Source organism: Dendroctonus ponderosae, unplaced genomic scaffold (assembly GCF_020466585.1).
Source record: "Dendroctonus ponderosae isolate FM_Combo_2020 unplaced genomic scaffold, Dpon_F_20191213v2 Dpon_F_20191213_2, whole genome shotgun sequence".
Taxonomy (NCBI): Eukaryota; Metazoa; Arthropoda; class Insecta; order Coleoptera; family Curculionidae; genus Dendroctonus; species Dendroctonus ponderosae.
Window position 1 is genome coordinate 14,929,694 of NW_026018165.1, and position 20,559 is coordinate 14,950,252.

The 20,559-nt window shown below is 34.2% G+C and overlaps 3 protein-coding genes across 4 annotated transcripts in view; 1 reads left to right on the forward strand and 2 right to left on the reverse strand.

Annotated features, from left to right (window-relative positions):
- The window catches only part of LOC125503539 (integrin alpha-PS1-like), a 72,469-nt gene extending 66,629 nt beyond the window's left edge, over positions 1-5,840 (reverse strand). Inside the window, exon 1 of one of the 2 annotated variants that reach the window (XM_048664110.1) lies at positions 5,448-5,840. In XM_048664110.1, the coding sequence (XP_048520067.1) occupies positions 5,448-5,662 (215 nt within the window). In that variant the 5' untranslated portion in view covers positions 5,663-5,840. The remainder of the gene's footprint in view (positions 1-5,447) is intronic. The other variant, XM_048664111.1, reaches the window with a different exon arrangement.
- A 3,400-nt stretch (positions 5,841-9,240) lies between these two features.
- LOC109544544 (serine protease persephone) lies at positions 9,241-12,911 on the forward strand. The gene is made up of 8 exons (XM_019914804.2): positions 9,241-9,594; positions 10,636-10,769; positions 10,846-11,008; positions 11,064-11,161; positions 11,778-11,941; positions 12,191-12,390; positions 12,481-12,665; positions 12,720-12,911. Exons 1-8 carry the CDS (start codon positions 9,495-9,497, stop codon positions 12,885-12,887), a joined length of 1,212 nt encoding a protein of 403 aa, XP_019770363.2. The 5' UTR covers positions 9,241-9,494; the 3' UTR covers positions 12,888-12,911.
- Positions 12,912-13,805: 894 nt separating this feature from the next.
- Positions 13,806-20,302, reverse strand: LOC109544543 (serine/threonine-protein kinase/endoribonuclease IRE1). Its single transcript, XM_019914803.2, has 14 exons — positions 20,041-20,302; positions 19,847-19,976; positions 19,071-19,256; positions 17,639-17,875; positions 17,339-17,576; positions 16,871-17,186; positions 16,577-16,810; positions 16,336-16,520; positions 16,168-16,284; positions 15,944-16,113; positions 15,694-15,887; positions 15,365-15,640; positions 15,112-15,303; positions 13,806-15,053 (listed from the first exon to the last, which is right to left on the reverse strand). The coding sequence occupies exons 1-14, from the start codon at positions 20,107-20,109 to the stop codon at positions 14,577-14,579; spliced, it is 3,021 nt and encodes a 1,006-aa protein (XP_019770362.2). The 5' UTR covers positions 20,110-20,302; the 3' UTR covers positions 13,806-14,576.
- Positions 20,303-20,559: the final 257 nt, after the last annotated feature.

The window sequence follows — 20,559 nt, forward strand, 5'->3', positions numbered from 1 at the left end:
AAAACTTTTTTGTTATTTTTCGGCCATCTGTTCTATCTACAGGGTGGTCTCTCAACTTTATGGCTTCGCAGCGATAACTTTTCTGGTCATGGTCCGAGTTTCACAGACGATTTAGTATGAAAATTCGGTATACAMGGTTGCACAAAAAACTACCCAAATGTGCAGAATTGCCCCCGAAATTTGTGATTCTGGAAGATTTTCAACTAAGGGAAGTTTTCTTTGAAATGTTTYGTTCATTCATGCAACCCGRTATATTKAATTATTATCTTCACAAGTCTGCTGTCAAGTTTTGGCTTCAAAATAAACCCTAAATTTGAAAAAATAAAAAAACGCTTWTCGAGATGCTTGTGWCAAAAAATCCTATTTTTGTCCCACTGAGAACACGCGAAACTTTCACCAATTTTGCATTGTTTCACTTGCCCMCCCCSTAGAAACTGACGCACTAATTTTTTTGCAAAACCACGCGCTAACCGAAAAAAATCGCACTAAATAAGGCTTCAAACAGACAAAAAATTTGGCAAAATTGGTCCAAATTAGTMAGGTGTGATTTTGTTGAGCAGTTTATATGTTTATTACGCGTTTTATTCAATTCTGCCATAGTYAACTCACATTTCCAGCAATATTTCGATATCAACATATTTATTAGCTAATGATCGGCTTAATAAYTAATCGCATAAACTGAAAGTAATAAAACATATCAACCAATTATCAAAAAAAAACTATGTAAGCTATTTATGCTTTGAAAGATATTTSCGACTTATTATCGGCTCTATAATCAGCTTCGCATCGAAAGTAAGTCTATTTGATTTACTATAGTAGATAAATAAACACGGCTGTTCAATTTCGCGCAAAACTCTTGTTTAACCCACTGAATTCTTCAAAACTTTTCATCTAACACCATGTAAACCAACACTCCCCTAGTCTCTTTATGCGTCTACCAACATCCCACGTTCCCGTATTGTGTTTTTCAGCTTGTAAAGCGAGTTCTTTGAAATGGTACTTTCTACAGCAGGTAAATCTGGTACTGAAACGCCCATGTGAATACATGCATGTTGAATTCCGGCTAGTTTAATTACTAGATGAATATGAACACCTGGTAACCGCTGACAATGCGTTTTAAATCAATTTTAAATACAGTAATGATAATTATTCAAGATACATCGGTAGTGGAATGCCGTTTGTAGAATACCTCATACTGGTTAGATTTCAGCATCTTGCAAACAGAATAATTAGGTTTCAACGTTACTTTCCTCTATAAGGAACATTTTAATTATCGAGGCGTTTTGAAAAGGTATTTTCTAGTTAAGTTCCTACAATAAATGTACGTAGAGATAGTTTATGATCATTCCTCAGGGCATGCGGAACATACTAAAGCTGAAGGAACAAAATCCTTCAGCTGCCTGTTAATTTACTTCCATAATTTACCACTTAATACCCATGGAAAATTAAATTGTTTCATTAAACCGTTGGATTAAAGTGAAAAATTCGATGCCAACTCCACTTTCGTTAAGATCAAAGAAAAATTAATTAAAAAAATCTCTGAGTTCACTAAAACAAAGAACAACCTGAAAATACGCTAGTTTGTCTTAGCGGCCACTGAATGTTCTGATTATGCTACCTTTTTGAACTTAGCAGCTTCAGGGGCAAAAAGCCAAATAAAAAAATCTATTCACTCAACCGTAGTTCCCAGCCCGGCTACTTAACGTAGGGTTTGCAAAGAAATAAGTGGTCTATTAATAACAATCTAAATTTGCCCTGGTGTTTTACTCGATTGCAGAATGTTCACAATCTATAGATATTTTTAGAATTTTCTGTGCATTTTGCCATGCTAATTATATATACCAAGTGTACGATTATTATTCGTCTAAACATTCGGATTATGATGTGTTGATCTGAAATGAGCTCGGCACTGCGGTTTTTACGACTGTTTTGTATTAAGTAACTCTATTGTTTTATGGGGAGTGTTGACCTAGCAGAGGACTTTAATTTTGCGCTGTTTTTACCTAAAAACGCAATAAAACACTGTATAAATCATCAATCTATCCCTGGGTGACTTTTAATAGTCGTGTCACTATAAGGATAAAATACTGGCCACAAACACTCTCCCATGCACAAGAAACACGAAGATAAAGTCGTTAATTTAAGAATTATGGTTTGTCGTTCTTATGTAGGGTTTTTTGTTCATTTATTGGTTGAGTAGAATTAACTGCCGACTGGCATAAAGTCGCGATAGGAGAAATTGCAGCCATTGAACTCAATTTTCAAAATAGCTTTGCGTTTAATCACGCTTCTGCTTTTAACTCTAATTTCTGTTGATCTGATCCATATTAAAGATTATTTTCGGCCGGTATTTATATATTCAATGCCACTATCAACAAGTGGACTAAAAGTACCTATTTTAAAGGGAAACAATAATTTTATTATTATTATTATATTAATTTATTTCAGATTTAATAGTGGGTAGGTACCTACATGCAAACTGTAAAACTTGTGGTGTTATTAATTATATGCCTAAAAAAGCAAAAGCGTGTATCTGAAACAACACTTAAAAAAATCACAAAGTCGTCGTTTTAAAATGGATCATAGTTTCCCAGCTTTTCAGTGTTTTCCACTTTACATTCTTATTAGTGGTAGAAAATTGAGCAAAAAATTCGAGTGATCCTATARTTGAAAAYATGAAACATTAAAAACATGAGTTTTTGAGACCAGAAACTTTCATACAAAGCATGAAATTACAGCTACGCGCTTTCAATGCCCAAATACAAAAGAAAAATGGGCTTTAGATTGATACTTTGAAATAAATAATAAGAAATATAAAGGAAATAAAAAAGAACAATTTACAGAAATTCAACTACCCAGATTATATGGTCATCTACCTAATTTAATGCCATTGTAAGATCCTATAAATACCAGACAACAGCAGCAACTTCAAATCGAAACAGCTAATCATAAAATTAGCATTTGGATATTTTGAAGCCCGCATTGTATTTTGCWGTAATTTGAATTGTATGCAAATTCGAGCAAGCTACATTCAAAGGTACAAGAGATTGCGCTTTTATTAGCTGAAATGATCAGTTTTATTGTCATTGRCAAATAGATTGTATTGAGAAAGCATGCTTCATAGTGAAGAACAAATTGATGATTGTGAAACCAAAAATCCGTGAAAATAAATACAGACGATATGGAATTTCCCAGTTTAATCCCACATTTTTTCCTTTTATTTGGCCCCATTGTCAAACGCTTTTATTAATGGCAACCGTGGGAAATTTAAACATTTGTTGCTGTGTTAAAATATTTGCAGTTAATTAAAACACCAAACTAAGCAAATATGTAATGAAGCGAATAAAACCATCTTTACTTAAGCAAGTCAGTGAAATTCCAGGAAATCTCAATTCTCATTATTACGTACAAATACTTGTGTGTATATTCAAACATTTCCATTTTACTAATAAGCACCTTGCAATCTTACCTTCAATTTATAATAAGATAATGAGAGCTTCCCAGCCTCATCTGAGCCGAGATGTAATAAAGATAAACTGAATAAAAACAGAACGAGAAAATGCAAGAAAATAAACTGGTTGAACCGGGCGAAGGATATTTTATATTGCTAATTAAAACCATAAATCCGAAGCAGTGTTATGTGCCTTGCAATTTATTCAATTATTTGCAATCTTGTGAAATTAGTAAATAAAAATTCAGTTTATGCACTTCGATTAAACTAAAAAATTTAAAAGTGTTTCAAATGTGATTTTTTGTTCTTTGGAAAACGAACAGGATATAACTTTTTAAGATGAATTCTCAATTGAACATTTCAAAATTAAGAACCAAACCTGATTAACGAAGCGGTGCAAAAATGACTACAAAGTAATTTTATAGCATGAACAAGCAAACCAACCCGAGTATTTTATTTATTTTAATTTTGACTATCTTCCTGATAAGATAGCAGGTGTCGGTGTAATTCTTCCTTAAATATAATTTTAAACCTTGCAAGATTAAGAAATTGTAAGCAAAATATGTTCGAAAAATTCGAAATACAACTAACTCGGTGATCAACTCAAAATTTTTAAAAATGCAAGCCATTTTCTACAAGAAACAACTAAACCTAAATAAGTCTCAAGTTTTTAAAACACTTAGGAAAAGAATCGAATATTTAGAGCAATTGAATTTCTCATTCATTCGTGAGCGACGAAAATTTGAAAAATGTTCAAAAATCCATTTCGGTTCCTTATTTTCGACTCTCTGTGAAACATTTATAAATATGATGAATATATGCAAATATAGAAGTTTTGTTGTTTATTAAATTGATTTAAGCCTCATTTAATTTATATCAAACTATTAGTTATAATAAAATACTTGGAAGAGGATCAAGAAGAATGTAAACAATTTTTAAGACAATTTATTATTATTGATTTTTGTGCTCATATCATCTCACCTCAAGTGTTTTATTAACACAGTTGTATTAATATTGTGGACATAAATTCTTAGTTGTTTTGTTTGAGGATGCAAGCCATTCGCAGTTGCGAAACGTTAGGAAGAAAACGCACCAGTTTCTGTTGCAATTTTTATTTAATTTTGGGAATTATTTCATCAAGGAATTGAAAATTAATATAAAAACGTTAAAAAATGATGATTTTTTGGTAATAAACTTAACTTAAACTTAAAAATAACAAATTAAAATCAAAATAATTTTTTTCGCCAAATTAAATTTTGTATGAAAAATGGTCGAAACGTAAATTGGATTATTTTTATTATTCGATTTATTTCATTAAACAAAATTTACAAAGGTATTACTTAGTTAAATTAATTACATAAATTAATATGCAACCATCTATATTAGTTGTAGATGCGAGAAACAATCGTTTATAACCGAATTACGTAGAAGGGCTTGAAGCAATCGAGATTCATGAAGAATTCGTTTTTTCGCAGAAGATAAATTAGCTCGATTTTACCACATATTTAAATACAACATTCGCTACAACGATTATGGAACTGCATTTTTTTCAGATAATTTATTCAATTCAACTTCGCAATAAGTAGTTTGAAATAGATAAAAAAACTTTTTCAAAATTTTCAAACGGATTAATTTTTCAGTAAGATAAAATCCATTAAACCGGCTTGCTTTGATCCTGTGCCTGTAGTATGCAAAAACGTATTACAATAATGTACACGGTGGTCACAATTGATTTAGTTTTTTTTGTTTCTCGACTAAATAGAGCAAATCGACTTACAGTCACGGAATCGAATTCTAAAAAAATGTTATATAAATGAGATACTTTATTTTGAAAATTGTTTTTATTGGAAATAGACTCAATCTCCATTTCCATCAATAAATCATTTGGTTTTTCGGAAACGCGCTTTAAGATAATGACATTTTTCTCTATTGTTTTAATTGAATAAAACTCTAAAAAAACATAAAAATTGGCAACTTTTTCTTTGAAAAAACTCACCAATTATCGGCTGTAGAAACACTATTCGCCATCGTCTGATGAAGCGCAACACTAAACCCAAAATATGCATTCTTCTGCCCTTCAGGGGCCTTTTTAACTTTCGGATCCCGATCCTCGATGTTGAAACAAAATACTTTGGTTCTCATAAATAAAACATGTAAACAAATCACCATTAAGACACTTTTGGCATTCATGCTGAGGCAGTTTTTTCTCATATCATAACAAAAATTAAAATACAGTCAAAACATACACGAAAATTAAAATTAAATTGGTTTGGCGCGATCGTATTCGCGCACCAGAACTGCCCGCTACCGACACAAACTTGTGCGGATTGAATAACACACTAACGAAAAAACTCCGGCTCTGTACGTTTTAGTGAGAAGGCGGCACCACGTTGTCAAATGAGGGTTTTTATCTGAAATATCGCGAGAAAAACCGGATTCCATTTAGTCTGAGGTTTGAGTCTCGAAAAGTCATCCCAATGTTAACTGTAAAACCCGCTTGCTGGGAGGTTGAAATACTGCGATTAAAGGGGAGAAAAAGTATAAATATTACCGAAAAAGAGATTTAAGAGTCTGGACGCCCTTAAAGAACGTTTTTCTTCGTAAAAGGTTTGCCCTAAAAGTATAGAATTTTGTACCAACCACAACTACAACAGCAACAGTTATTTTGTACAACAATTTGTTTATTTTGTATGTGAGTGGAAACAGGATTTTGTCTGTGTTAATAATTGCAACTTTTTTCAACTCCTCTAAGTCTCGCTCTTCATGTTCAACATTCGTAGTTGTATTCCGACTTTTTCCATAATTATGTTTGGAAACGCTAAATATTTAGTTTCGCACACTTTTTATAAACGTTTGAAAATGTTTGCGAACAGGATAATATTGTTTCGATGCTTTTTTGACTTTGGATCCTATTTTTTAGCCAGTTTATTACACCAGTCACAAATGGAACTAAACATTAGATAAATTTTAAAGAGCAGCGAATTAGAACAACAAATAATTACCTTTCTGTGAGGAAGTTAAAAGTTGTAAACATTGGGCGACGGTTTATTGTTTGTCGTATCCTTTGCGTCTTATTGTTTTACAGGCAAAGGCATAAATGGTCCAAAATCATTAACTTTAAAGATGCATTTTGTTGTCTCTGTAATTGTCCAGAAATTTGTTAAAACTCATTTTTCTGGAAAACTGTCCCAGCGAACTAAAACTTTTTATCAAATTGGATTTTAAAAAGTTTAAAATCTCCGAGACCAAAAACCTGCAATCTGAAAAAATGTCTCATTTCAACAATGTTGAACTGATAATTTTAGTTAAGCAGTTTAGAACCAGCCTTTGTTTTCTTTTTCGACCAACGTGCTTCTACCGTCGGAATAATCAATTTTTAGCCTCTGATTTGAAAACATTTATGTATAAGGTGCTTCCATCATTAAAATGACCAGAAATCCATAAATATTGGAGGCATTTTAAAAAAATTGGCAACAGTTTCAACAGCCAAATTTTCATGAAATCTAAATGAAAATAACATTTTCAGACGCTCTGCAACTGAGTTCGGATGTCTTAGAAGACTTTGAGCTTAGAAAGTTTGAAACTTTGGGAAAAAGGCGTTCTCATTAGTAGTTGAAAAATCAATATAATTCTTCAGCATGAGACGTGCTGAAGTCGATAAAACAATACGATTTAAGACTCTGCTTTAGACTCTTTAATCAGAATAATGTCAACAAAGATACAGTCATCGGAAAAGTTTTGAACATGATGCCACCTTTTTGCTCACACCTTTGGAACAATTTGAACCAGCGCGTTCATTCCTACACGACTGGATAGATAATTAAATGGCACATTAACCCGAAATTCCAACATCATTTTTATTGCTTTGCGGTTTTGGAAAAATTGGACTATTGGTTCAAACATGATACCACTTTTTTGGTCATATTTCAAGTACTATTCGGACTAGAGCGTCTCGTTTCCTACAATTTAAAAAAAAATCGCATTGCATATTTTTTTTCAAGCGTTTCACTGCTTTTAAATCATTTAATCCATTCGTTGCTTCGATGTTTTCATTGATGAATTTCTGAGTGAACCTGGATTTGTTTAAAAAAAAAGACATGATTGTTTCAAACATAATGCCGCCAGTTTCCATAAATTTCAGGAACAAATTGACCTTGCGAGTTTTTTACATCACTGGATAAAATATTAAGTCACACATTTATCAAGGAAAGAAGAATCATTTAGGAAAATATTCGCAGTTTTGATAGAAAACTCCCATCGTCTAGACTAAGCTGATGTCAGCTCATGTGGGGCTGAGGGAAACCTGAGTTAAGAAACAGTGGCAATTTTCACACAAAACTGCCTAAATAATAGATAAATATTTCCTAATCGCAATATTTCACTTCTTTAGAATCTCATTCTCCCTGTTTCAGTCTCAGGATTTTTACTATGGCTCAAAAAGCAAAAAAGTTCCAGCGCTTTTTAAGTTAAGAATTCTCAGAACACAAAGTAGAACAATTTGCAATACATTTCAATTGTTTAATGCCCCAAAAACCTCTTATTTATCTGATTTCTAGGGTTTTTCCTCTAATTTTTTACGGAAATCCCAATTCCGAAAAAATACACTTTCCCACGTCGTTTCCCGGAATCTTATACAGATACGCACCACTACATGGCACATGTTTGCTAATTTTAAAAATGACCTGTACGGGCTCTCATTTATATCAGTTATATATCATGAACGCAATTATGTAGATAAAAGAGCATAGTCAATTAACAACACAAATAAACCCGACCCTTTTACATAAACCAGCAGTTTTTTGCGGCCGTTTGTACAGGGCACACCTCGACCACTAATAAAATGGGGAGTCCCCGTCTCAAAAGAAAAACAGAACGATATCTTCAAAAGCAACATTGCTTGAACATCTTGGAACTACGGATAATGGGTTTACGTAAATTATAGTTTAATTACCAACGTTTATAGTGCGAACAGGCCATAGAACMACTAGCAATTGCAAGCKCAAAGTTACTCAAAAATACAGAAATTGTACAGCAAAATTAGAGCGAAATTTGWATTAAAGTTGGWMAATTTTTTTTTATTAAACCATTGTGGATTATTGATATTTCTCACCACATCGGAATGCTGTAGGAATGTAAATATTTTTATATACTATAATGAATAATAACCCTGAAAATTTCAGAATTTCAGAAAATTTTTCCAGCTCGTTGTGTGCAAAGTTGAGAGCCTCAAGAAATTATGAGATGAGAGATTTTTTGCAAAAAAACCAGCTTCTTGCTCGCTGGGCCGGAAAAAAAGTCTGATAATTATTTTACCCATTCTTACAAATTTCATTAAAATAGATTAAAACATTTAACAAAATAATCATTAAAAACTTTCTCGAAAAGATTTTGCCAACCGGAACCGGCCCTAGGCTTTGATAACTTTGCCTCTTAAATACTCGGCAAAATCATTCAAAAACGCTTCTTAATTTAAGCAAAACACAAGAAGTAAAACCTGGAAGATCCCAATTTGACACCCAACCATCCGCCTTGCAAATGGCTGGCACAAATGCAAGCGAAACGTCTTTTAAAACTGCTTTAAACCATGAATAAATTATGATATTCACCGTGTTTATTAATTAATTAATTTTAAACTTCAATGCCATTTTACGTAATCTATTAAGCAATCTACGATTTCTTAAACATTTATTGAATAGCCGACAACATTACTTTTGAATATTTCAAACGAATTTCTCCGGCCTGTCGATATTTGTAGTAGGTCACGTTATGACTGTTTAATGCTCATTAACAAAAGATGGTAACCAGTTTGTATCAGTCCCTGAACACAGCAACACTGGTATGATTTATCAACAATTTATAAATAAATAATATTGTTTTTAATAATAGCAACGCGAGATAGTTGTAACGTGTCCACACCGAGAATGAGTACAGTGCGAAATAATGGAGAAGCGCAAAATTGAGGGTTTATTGAGATAAATCGGAGAACAAGTGTTGTTAAGTTCCTCTTTAAGTGCATCCTTCGGGAAAAGGACCCGGTTGAAAAATGTGCCAAATTAGCGGGATGTTTACAGTGGTTAAAACTCTCACTTTGATTAATTTTCTGTGCGCAATCCAGTCCGGCATCTGCCAGGAGCCGAAAGATGGTAAAAACACAATTCATTTCTTCATACATTGATCACAACTGAATCCAAATATTCTACACAATTCTTTACATAGTGAAAGCTAGTCGAAGTGGATTGAAGAAAAATTCGTCAGAATAATCGAAAACCAATTAAAATTGTATTGGACATTTAAGTAGTTCTCCGAAAGTCATCAAGGATTCCCATTAACTACCACTCTTTGCTACCGAATGTGGCAATAGTAGCGCAAAAAAATACAGAAGCGTTTTTATATAAAAAAATATGTGCGCGGAGTGTAGAACAAGATTAAAATTATATGCCACTGATAAAAAAATTATCTTGTCGGTTGCAGATTAATTGGAAATAACAGGGGTAGTGGGCTTTTTTAATAATTAAAAATTAAATAAATAAAACATTTTATTTTAAATTAACCACCACGCTTTTCGTAAGCCTAAAAACAAATAAATTTCCTACTTCTTAAAATCAGTAAATACTTTGTAGAAACAAAATATATCCAAAATTACGTGACCAATAATTCATTAACCCGAACATCCAGTAAATAATACACAAAAAATATCAATTGATTCCCTGTAGTGGGCAGCAAACATCTGAAAGCTCTAAAATTTTGCAAAATTAATCTGACCTGATGGAAAAACTGCCGCTAAACGGGCAAGAAAAGTATCCACTTTTTTTCATAATAATGGATCGATCTGCTTACCAACAGAAGTCAGAAATTTTTTTTGCTAAAACATTTAAAAATCGTAATGAAGCAAATCGGGCAGGCATTGCAGATCCCTATTTTAACCATTTATATTATTTTAACAAAGAAGTTAAAGTGCTTGACAAAAACATCCAAGCAAGTAAACAAATATAAAAATTTGAGGACGGGAATAATTGCGCAAGAAAAGAGTGCAACACATGCAAAACATTTAAAAACTTCTGTTTACAATTCAGATCCAAAACGCTTTTTCAAGTTAATCAATTAAGACCACAAATTTAAAAAAAAATGCCAGCAGAACGTAAATGTTAATTAAAACAGTAAATAGTAAGGATTTCACATTGCAGAAGGGGATAGTTGCCAAAAGCTGGGTTTACCGGGCATTTGCAAAAAAGTTCGAGATTGTGCGGTGGCTAAGGAACAAATACGAGAAAAATTCCGCCACGATCTCCTCCGGTGTAGTTTCATTGGAACAGAAGAGGTGCGACTTAAAATTAACAAGTTTTACTTGAAGGAGCGTTTCGGTTCCATCCCTCAATATGTTTTCCACCCTTTAGGTAGTGTGCTGTCCAGATTTAACATTCAGACACCCGCAAATAGAAGCAACCACCCTCGATTCTTCGATCATTTGGACGGAGGAAGCCAGAATAGATGTAAAGAACGACAAAAACCCGCCTAATACCACGAAAAAACCGGTTAATAAGCGAATATCTGAAAAAAGTAAGTTCACCAGTTCATGTGTAGTCAATTGTTAGGTATTTTTTCAATGTTTTAGTGTGCGAGAAAATATACAAAGATAACAACATACGGCGCAAATTCAACTACAACATCTTAGGTGGTGAAGATGCTCAAATTGGAGAGTTTCCACACATGGTATGTGTTTGACCTTTTATAAAGTGTATAGTGCATTTTTTAAATAAAAGTTGAAATCTTGAATTTAATGCCGAACTAATAAATGAATGTAAATGGCCACATTATTTCTACAAATATTATCTACAAAAAAGTAAATTACTTATAAAAAAAATTGGTGGCGATTCTTCAGGTTATCCGTAAAAAAATTACGCGTTATCAATAACAGATCAAGTACCCACCTTTTTAATGTGATTTAGTTTGATATTTTCCTTCTAAAACTTTCTTCATACTTCTGAATAGATAATGATATGCGTCGAATTGCAAATGAGTAAATCGAGTTTCTGCAAACCGCATCAATAAGGATAAATACATCCGAAGCACCTGAATCTGAAGGTTGATCATTCCCAAAATAGATTTAATTTACAAATCTCTATAGTGAAAATTGCTTTTGTATGTAAGTATAAAGATACTTCTACGATTTACCACTATTAAAAAAATTACTTCACAATCACAGACACGCGTAGTAGATCTACAGGAAGATTTTAATAACATAAAAATGCACATAACATTTCATGTAGATATTGTGAATGAAATGAGAATGTGTGTGTGATCTTAACACGTTATTTGCACGTTACAGGCAGCAATAGGATTCAAAACGGGGTTTGACGAGATCGATTTTGCAAAATGTGGGGCATCGTTGATATCATCCCGATTCCTTTTAACAGCAGCACATTGCTTTATTTGTCCAGGGTGTAGCACTGATGATGCTGTTAAAATTCGAGTGGGTGTAGTGGATATAAGGTAGACAATTGCACCAATTAATAAAAATGGAACCGAATATTAATAAAATCCATCAGATAAAACCTTTAGACTAGCAAAACCAGTATCTATTAGGCAATAAAATTTTATTGCGAGTTTTTATATAGCTTGCCCTTTTACAAACAATGCCGTGTAACATTTAATAAAAATAGACAATTTTACTTAAACTAAATGAGCCTCCCAACTTCGATTTCAAAGAAGCTCAATATTGATATTGAATATTTTTTGCAGCGCAAACCAGTCAGCCCAAGATAGAGATATAAAAAATATAACTATTCACGAAAATTACAACTACAATTCAAAACATAACGACATTGCAATAATCGAGTTACACGACGACGTTCAAATGTCCAAAATCGTTTATCCGGCATGTCTGCACCAAACTCCCGACGATCCCTTAGGATTGGTCGTAACCGGATGGGGATTAACTGGTTAGTAAGGAAACAGTTTTATTCATTTATAAGTTAAATAATAAAATTACTAGAGGGAATGCATTAAGTTATAAAATTCGGATGTTTCAGACCCGAGCAATACGAACTCGCGATCTAAACTATTACAAGTTGCCAAGTTGCAAGCCGTTCCAATAAATACATGCAACGACACTGTGCTGGCGAGACAACGATTCACCAAAAAAGTTATCGTAGAATCGCAAATTTGTGCAATTTCAAATAGCTCGAATTTATCCACAAGGCAGGACGCTTGTCAGGTAAAGAGCTAATTATTTAACCATCTAATGGATTAAATAATACACTTGATTTAGGGAGATTCCGGCTCGCCCCTTCAGTTAGAAAGTCGAGCTGGTGGTTACGACATAGTGGGAATCGTTTCTTATGGAGACGGTTGTGGGGCGAGCGTGCCTGGAATATACACCAGAGTGTCGGCATTTCTGGATTGGATCGAACAACATGTGTGGGCGAATGTTGAATAAAGACTATCTCAGAAATAAAAAAAATGTTTTTTTTAAACACCATGTAGTAAGAATAGTGCTTATAACAGAAATACGTATCACAGTAAGTGTCAAATTCCTAAAATTGTTACCATAACTCTAAAAGAAATACAGGGTGGTTCATAGAAGTGCGCACTTGGTTAGTTTCTTTATTAGGACGTCGGCGAAAGTAGCCAACTGGTGAAATTATAAAACTCTTTTTTAATGATACACCCTGTACATCTTTCAAGAAAACCATGCATCAGCATTTGCTGCGTTTGTCTGGTTGCACTATTTCAATCCCACTAGTTTTTCACCGGCTTTTGCCACGATAACAATCAAAAAACCCATCAAGGTGCACACTTCATTTGAGACACTGTATAAATATATATTCACGATATATCTGAAAATTATAAAACCTAATAGGTTCCAAGGAATGCCCATAGTTTTGCCACCGAAATAGCGCAAATTCACATTCAAACTATTTTCTTAAAATTAGATAAAACATTAACCGTTCCTTATTCCATTCTTAATCTCAAACATTTCGAATTTCTACCATATTAGAAAAATATTTTTTGCCTTCCAAGAAGTATCAATCTAAGTGTTAAATACACAAACAGTCCCGCGTATATTCGTTAATGATAACAAGACTATCGGAAAGTAATGCAAAAATATGTACGTAAACGAACGTTCTTCGTTTTATAACTAACAAAATGATTTTTTTTACTGATATTTCGTGTCAAGTTGCCAGCCAAATACCAGAAAAGGCACATTTGAGTCATATTTTCCAGTGTCGCAATAGAATTAGCGCAACAGTTTCTTCCAACGCAATCTTCATTCAAATGCATTAAACCTTGGTAAATTCCGTAGATTTCATCTTTCCGGTCCTTATTGGTCAGGAGAACTAACAACTTCAGACAATGCAATGAAAAATTTATTCTTATCAGCAATCCTGATGGTAGCCAAATTTCCATCCCTAGATCTTTGAAAAAACCAATTGACTTTAATCAATCCGGTCGTGAAAATGTGCTCACCAGATGAAAATGGTAGCGATTAAATCGTGTAAATAATTTAAAACTAACGACATTACTATCCGATCTCGCTAATAAAATCACTAATATCAAGGCACTTAAAGATTCACATCGGTAAAATTTGTCATGTGCATTTGGAAATCTATTTCATACGTTTCAGACACCGTAACTTAAAAAAAAAACGTGTAGTTTTACTCGTCAAAAATAAGGCTTGAAAAATACATTTTCTAAGCCTCTTCAACCAAGCTGAAATCATTGTCATGTAAAATACAGCATTTCAAGACTGTTCATGTAAAAATGAATTTATATTCTTTTCTACCGATAAACCGATAATCCGGCAAAGCTTTTATTAGGCAGATGTTATATAGATGCGTTCGATGTCGGCTAATGAAAAATATCCAAAAAAATTGAGATCAGTTGTTTGGTCACATCTACAATAATAAAAGAGAACCGCACTTTGTTAGACGTACTTAGTCAATTAAATCTTATTATAAAACATTTACCGTAACCGGAGCATAAACACGCCAATGCAATATTAAATAAAAATGTCAAAATTTTGCAATTTTAAGCGACTTCAAACGTACTCACTGGAAGATCCGACCAATAAAAACACTGTGGAACCATCGGATGATACTAACCACCTGAAAAATAAAGCGAAATTTTACTGTTCTGAAATATTCCAGTTTAAAGGCTCATCAACTGTCTTCTTTTTCCTGGACCGGGATTTCAACAAAACACTCCTCCTAGGCGGTGCTACATAAGTACTATCTAGATTAGTGTTATCCGTAAAATTAATAGAAATATCACTTAACTCTACTGATTTTTGGCTTGAATTTCGACTTTGCGTTTTTTTGGGGCTTGAGCTGGTCTCAAAATGATCCAAGTTGACGTCTAAGGGCAATTGTACAGGGTTTGAACGGACGTAGTTTAAAACTTGGCATTTAAACTGGTTAACTGAATATCTGTAGGATTTATCATAGTAACTTTGAAATGTGACTTCATGCGCCACACATTGCATGGCGATGTACACATGTACTAAAAGTAAAGGAAATCTGCTGGTCCAATAACTGGTAAAAGCCTCAGGAATGTCGCCCAAATAATCCTGGGCTTCTTTGGTCAACTCTCGAAAATGATGCTTCTAAAAAATACCCAAGCATTAATAAACTCTGTCAAAGTTCCATTTGAAAGCAACTTACTTTATTTCTGAGTGCTCGCAGCAGATCTCTAACTCTTTCCCCTCGATACGACCGGTATTTCTTTAAGTCCTTTGCTACCTCTTTGTGAATGTACACCCGCCAATCTTGCATGACTATGGATTTGCAATCTTCCTCAACGGATAGTAAAACTTCATCATCAACTTCGGACTTGTCCACTCGATCGCTGACATCCTATAAATAATAATACATTCTTGAGTTTAATGAAAATTTGAATTCCACTTCTACTACACACCTGCAGGAACGCTAATATGGTGTGGCTGTTCCAAAATACTGGGTGCTTTAAAACAGCATTACATGAGGGTCTAGCTTCGGGCTCACACGACAGCAGGGCTTCTAAGAGGGGCTTTAGCAACTCTTTCTGCCAATCTGGCCCTTCTAATTCGTCAAGATCATACTCGCCCATTAAAATATTGGCTTGACGACGAAGAACATCGCCAAAGGGATGACCTCCCTTTGAAAGCACGTAGTAGTAAAGACATCCAAGGGAGAACAAATCCACCGCTGCGGTCTGAAGAGCAACCACTGTATTTGTGAAACGTAATTAGTTTGAGTAAATCCTACTGTTCTCCCCGTGCCGGTTAGCATTTCAGGGGCAATCCACCCGTCTGTCCCTGTAACGCCGGATCTCCGGGAAAATGAGTCTCTTCCAAACTGCAACTTCTTGCATAAGCCGAAATCAGATATCATCACTTTCACCTCTCCTCTATTATTTGGCACCGAAATGAGCACGTTATGGGGCTTAATATCCCGATGGACTAAAACATGTTGTTAACCATTACAGAAGCAAGCCAAAAAAGTGTTGGTACTTTACCTATGTCCAAGGAATGCAAATGCGCTAATCCAGAAGTAGCCTGATATAAAATTTCCATTGGGGATATCGCAGTGGTATCGCAATTACCGCGCATATATTCAGTAAGAGTAGCCTGGCATAATTCTAAGGCAATATATCGGAACATGCGGTCCTGTTCCATACAGTAATACCTATGACAAAAATACAATCATAGGGCAAAATAGATGGGGAACTGTTCCTGTTACCTAATAACGTTAGGATGCGCGTCGCTTTCCCTTAACAATGCCACTTCCCGATCGGCGAAGGTAAAGCATTCGGGCAGCAGGCGCTTAACGGCTACTCTCCTATTGTCGAACTCGCCTCTAAACAAAACTGAATCATTTTGGAAATTTTTCCTTTGGTAAAGTCACTACCTATATACAAAGGTTCCTTCGCATCCTTTCCCCAGTAACTGATCGGGGTGGAAGGAGATCTTCCCTACTTTCACCACCCCACCAGGCAACTCTTCAGGAAGCGCGGTAATTTGCCCATGCCTACCAAATGCGTTTTGGTGACTTCCCCTTGAACTATTCTGTGACATGTTTTGAACCTCCCGAACCTACAACAAAGCAAGCCCGTTATTTCCGAAAAAAAAAAACAATTAAACCAACTTGCCTGCATTAGGAGATACCAAAACATAGAAAACACGATACCAGTCATTATTATAAGGGAAAGCTTCAGCCCCTTGTTCTCCTGTTGATTGATCCAGGATTTTGCAAATTTATACCATTTTATCGACCACTGGTCAATGATGGGATCATCCAAAACCAATTTCGCCTCACTGTTTCTACGCAAATCTTCAGTTTGGGTTCCAATTGAAGATTTACTGGCATCAGTGATCAATTTCATCTGGAAAAAACCAAAGGATTCACAAATATAACAGTTTACTGTTTAAGAAAATCACCTTACCTGGCCAGTGGGTTTATTAGGGCCCAGAAATTCCGCTTTTGAATAATTTGGCACATTGTAATGGCCAGTGTATATGACCAGATAGGTTTGAAAGCCGGCCAAACTATAAGAATTGGCGTCCTGCTTAGCATCGGCCGGTAATTCATAGTCGCGACCCGGTATAGGGAGCTGACCATATAACTTAGGGGGATCAGGAGATGCTCCTTCTAGAAATAACGGACCCTCATCTGAAGCAGTTATAGTAACAACGTTCTGATCCACAAGAGATGGAATTGCGTAAAGGCCATGATGATGTTCACCGATGTATAGGGTGGGACTAGAATACGGTAAAATGTTCTTAGGTTGCTATACAACATTATTTTTAGAATCTGCGATTCAAGTTCGTTTTCGCCTGCAGCTTATTTGTTAATCGCAAATTTATCCGCTTGTCACTAGACCGAATTCTAGAAATTTTTTATATGTACTTACTACAATTTCAGGTGATTAGGATTATCCACTAATCCATTATGTTCGCCAATTTCAGACGCCAAATAATGAATCGTATGATTGGAAAGGCTTGAAAATGGGACTTTTATCAACCCGTCCAGCGAAAGTAAATACATCGCAATAACTGGACTGCCAAGATCGGTTTCCCATAACAAATGCCCTGTTCTTCTGTCCAAAGTTAACAGTTTTCCCGTCGAGCTGGATGCAAAATGTACTAAGTCTATAAATAAATAGATTGTTTCATACACAAATCCATTCAAGTCCACGAAATTGTTTTCATACCGTAGTTGCTAAATTCATCTACTCGCATATCAGCAGCAGTATAATCATAAAACGTAATATTCCACTTTTTGTTATGTGTATTAGTATCTACCATCATTATGTTATACTGTGTGCGTCCGATATAAACGAAATTATTTACTTCGACTGGACAGGTTGGACTGTTATCGCCCCAACCCAATATCTGCTCTTTGTTTCCGGTCTTAGGGTCTAATTTATACCATGTATCTTTCTTTTTGCCTAGACGAACAAAAGGATTAGATAGAGAGGAATATTCAGACTCAGATTCAGCCTATATTCTTACATCTTTAACACAAAAGACAACACACAATCACAACGGAAAGCATTCCATTGTGGCTTTCATATATTGCTATAAAATTGTCTATTTTTCAAATGTATTGCAGAGTTTGAGTGGAAAGAAACAGAGATTTAAGTTAATTTAAGAGAACATAGTCCCAAGCAAGTTAAATAAAAACTATAGTAAATAGGTAAATAAGTATAAAAAATAGTAAATACCTACTTTGAATTTTGCTTTCTTGCCTCCACTTTACCTTGCGTGGCGTCAATAATATGGGGGGCCAATAAAGTTATTTATAAAATATCTAATGCACGGACTCAGTTAGTGAGAATTTTTATAAAAATATAAAAACGTTTTTATCTTTCAAGCCTGCACCTTTTGTGCATATAAGAATGTATTACAAAAAATCATCAACGAACAGAAAATAACACTATTACCGTTTCGTGTTAAATAATCTAAGAAATCCTCCCATAATTAAATACATAGATGGTTGATGCATTGTGGTCTTTGTAGCATTTTCACAATATTTCAGAAACTATTTAAAATATGTAGCCGAACGTTTGTACACTTGTTTGTAAATAAAGAGCATTTCATACTCATAATCATGCACAAAATACAGATTTTGGTAAAATGACAAACAAATTTATTTTTCCAGTTAATCTCTTGACTTCCTATCTTAATCCATGTGGTCAAATACACGGTTATTTATCAAATTATATTTATACTATCAAGGACTTTCAGAAAATTATTTATTGATAAGTGGGATAAAGACAGTCATTAAGAAACTATTAGCTGCAATCAATATTACTTGACCCACTATGAAGGAGAATAAATAATTAATTAAAACAAAAACCCTTTGAAATTATTGGCAAAAGCATTATAGATTCTCCATAAGGAAAATGGTTTATTTATAGATAAAGCTGAAGTAAAACGCATTTGAAATTGAAGAGTTTTTCCGGCTTGCTTTGTAAGGCAGAAATTATTTTTCATGACAGCCTAAAAGCCCGAAAAACTCATCAGTTTTAAACAAATAGAGCCTAATTCTCGGTAAAACACATTTCTTTTAAAATATCCTCAAAACCCCAACAAACTGTCTCTGTATCACCAAATGCATATTCATTTTTAATGGTTATTTACCAGTATATAAAATTCCGTCTGTACTTCTACATGGAGAAGAATGGACTAATTGGGGAATGTTAAAAGGGAGCTTTTTCAATGGCTGCCTACTGTCCCCCATTAAGTAAAGGGAACCATCTCTGGGATCGGGGAGAAATATGGGAATCAATGCATCCGCTGTATTCAAAGGAACTTGCACTATGGGATCTGCAACAAAAAAATACACATTAATTAACTGCTTGATTTCAGCGCGATTTTCCAATGGTAGTCCGAAAAACTGATAGCAGTTTAAAAAAACATAAAAAACGCCGTCAGATTAGTATCAAAAGGGACAGATTTTAGAAAAAAAGTACTAGTTTCTTAAGACAGACTTTTGGTTCTGGCTTTGGTACTATTCTCCATCTAAAATGCTTGTTTAAAAATGTAGTTTGGGTTATTCTTCACATACAGCGAACTTTAAATTTATACTATGCACACAGTATTATGTTAAAATAACGCATATAGCGACTAAAATAAGAATTCAACAACAAAAGTTCGCATATCAGTAGTATTTAAGCTGTTAACTGTTAACTTTAGAACCTTTCTATTTTCACAATGATATTTCATGATACAATATATACTGTGTAGGAAGTAAAAAGCATTGTAATTGGGTCATTCAAAATAATAACGTACAAAACATAAATTGAAGCAATAGTTGCTGGGATATCAAAATATCGAAATGAGTTTGGCTCCAAAACTTAGCTTTGAACAGGTTTCTAGGAAATAAAGGAATACTTTTAAATAAAGTGTAAACTTACGGTCTTTAATTCTCCATTTGACTACCCCAGTGTGTTTATCCAGAGCAGCCAGAGTCCCATCTAAAGTGGCCACAACTAGAGGCCTGGTATCGAATTCCTCAGCTAACTCATAATTGCGACCATGATTTGTCTTCAGAATCAATACAAGGAAATAAATAAAACTCGAACTTTTCATGCAATGACTTCACAATTACCTGACTTGTTTCATCACTTAAAACAACACCGATGAAAGCACAAAAATATAACCAAGTAAGAATGCTCATGATATGCGGTCAACTGCCTGTATATCCCAATATATCTACACATTTAAATCCGCTTAATTAACTCAGTAATTCAAGTATATCAATTCAATACTACGGTATTCAGTTTTCGATATTTATTTACTTCCATACACCACACCGTAAATCGCCCTGAAAATCTTGTAATAAAAACATCAAAAAACGGTTGTCAAAAACGACATATGTGATCGCTGCGTTGTCATACTTTACAATTTTTTTCTGGTTTTACAAATATTAAGCCACAGTTAGTCATTAGTATGCCAAAAGAGCAAATGAAACATTAGTTTAATACTAATCTTACTCAGTAGATTTGCTTGATAAAATGACAAAGAGTTGATAAAAACATTTGAGCAATTCAAAATGACCTATTTTCCAAGCTTTCAAGAAAATCGGGGCAACTTGCCAATCAGGCACTATTTGCGCTGTCAAATCTCA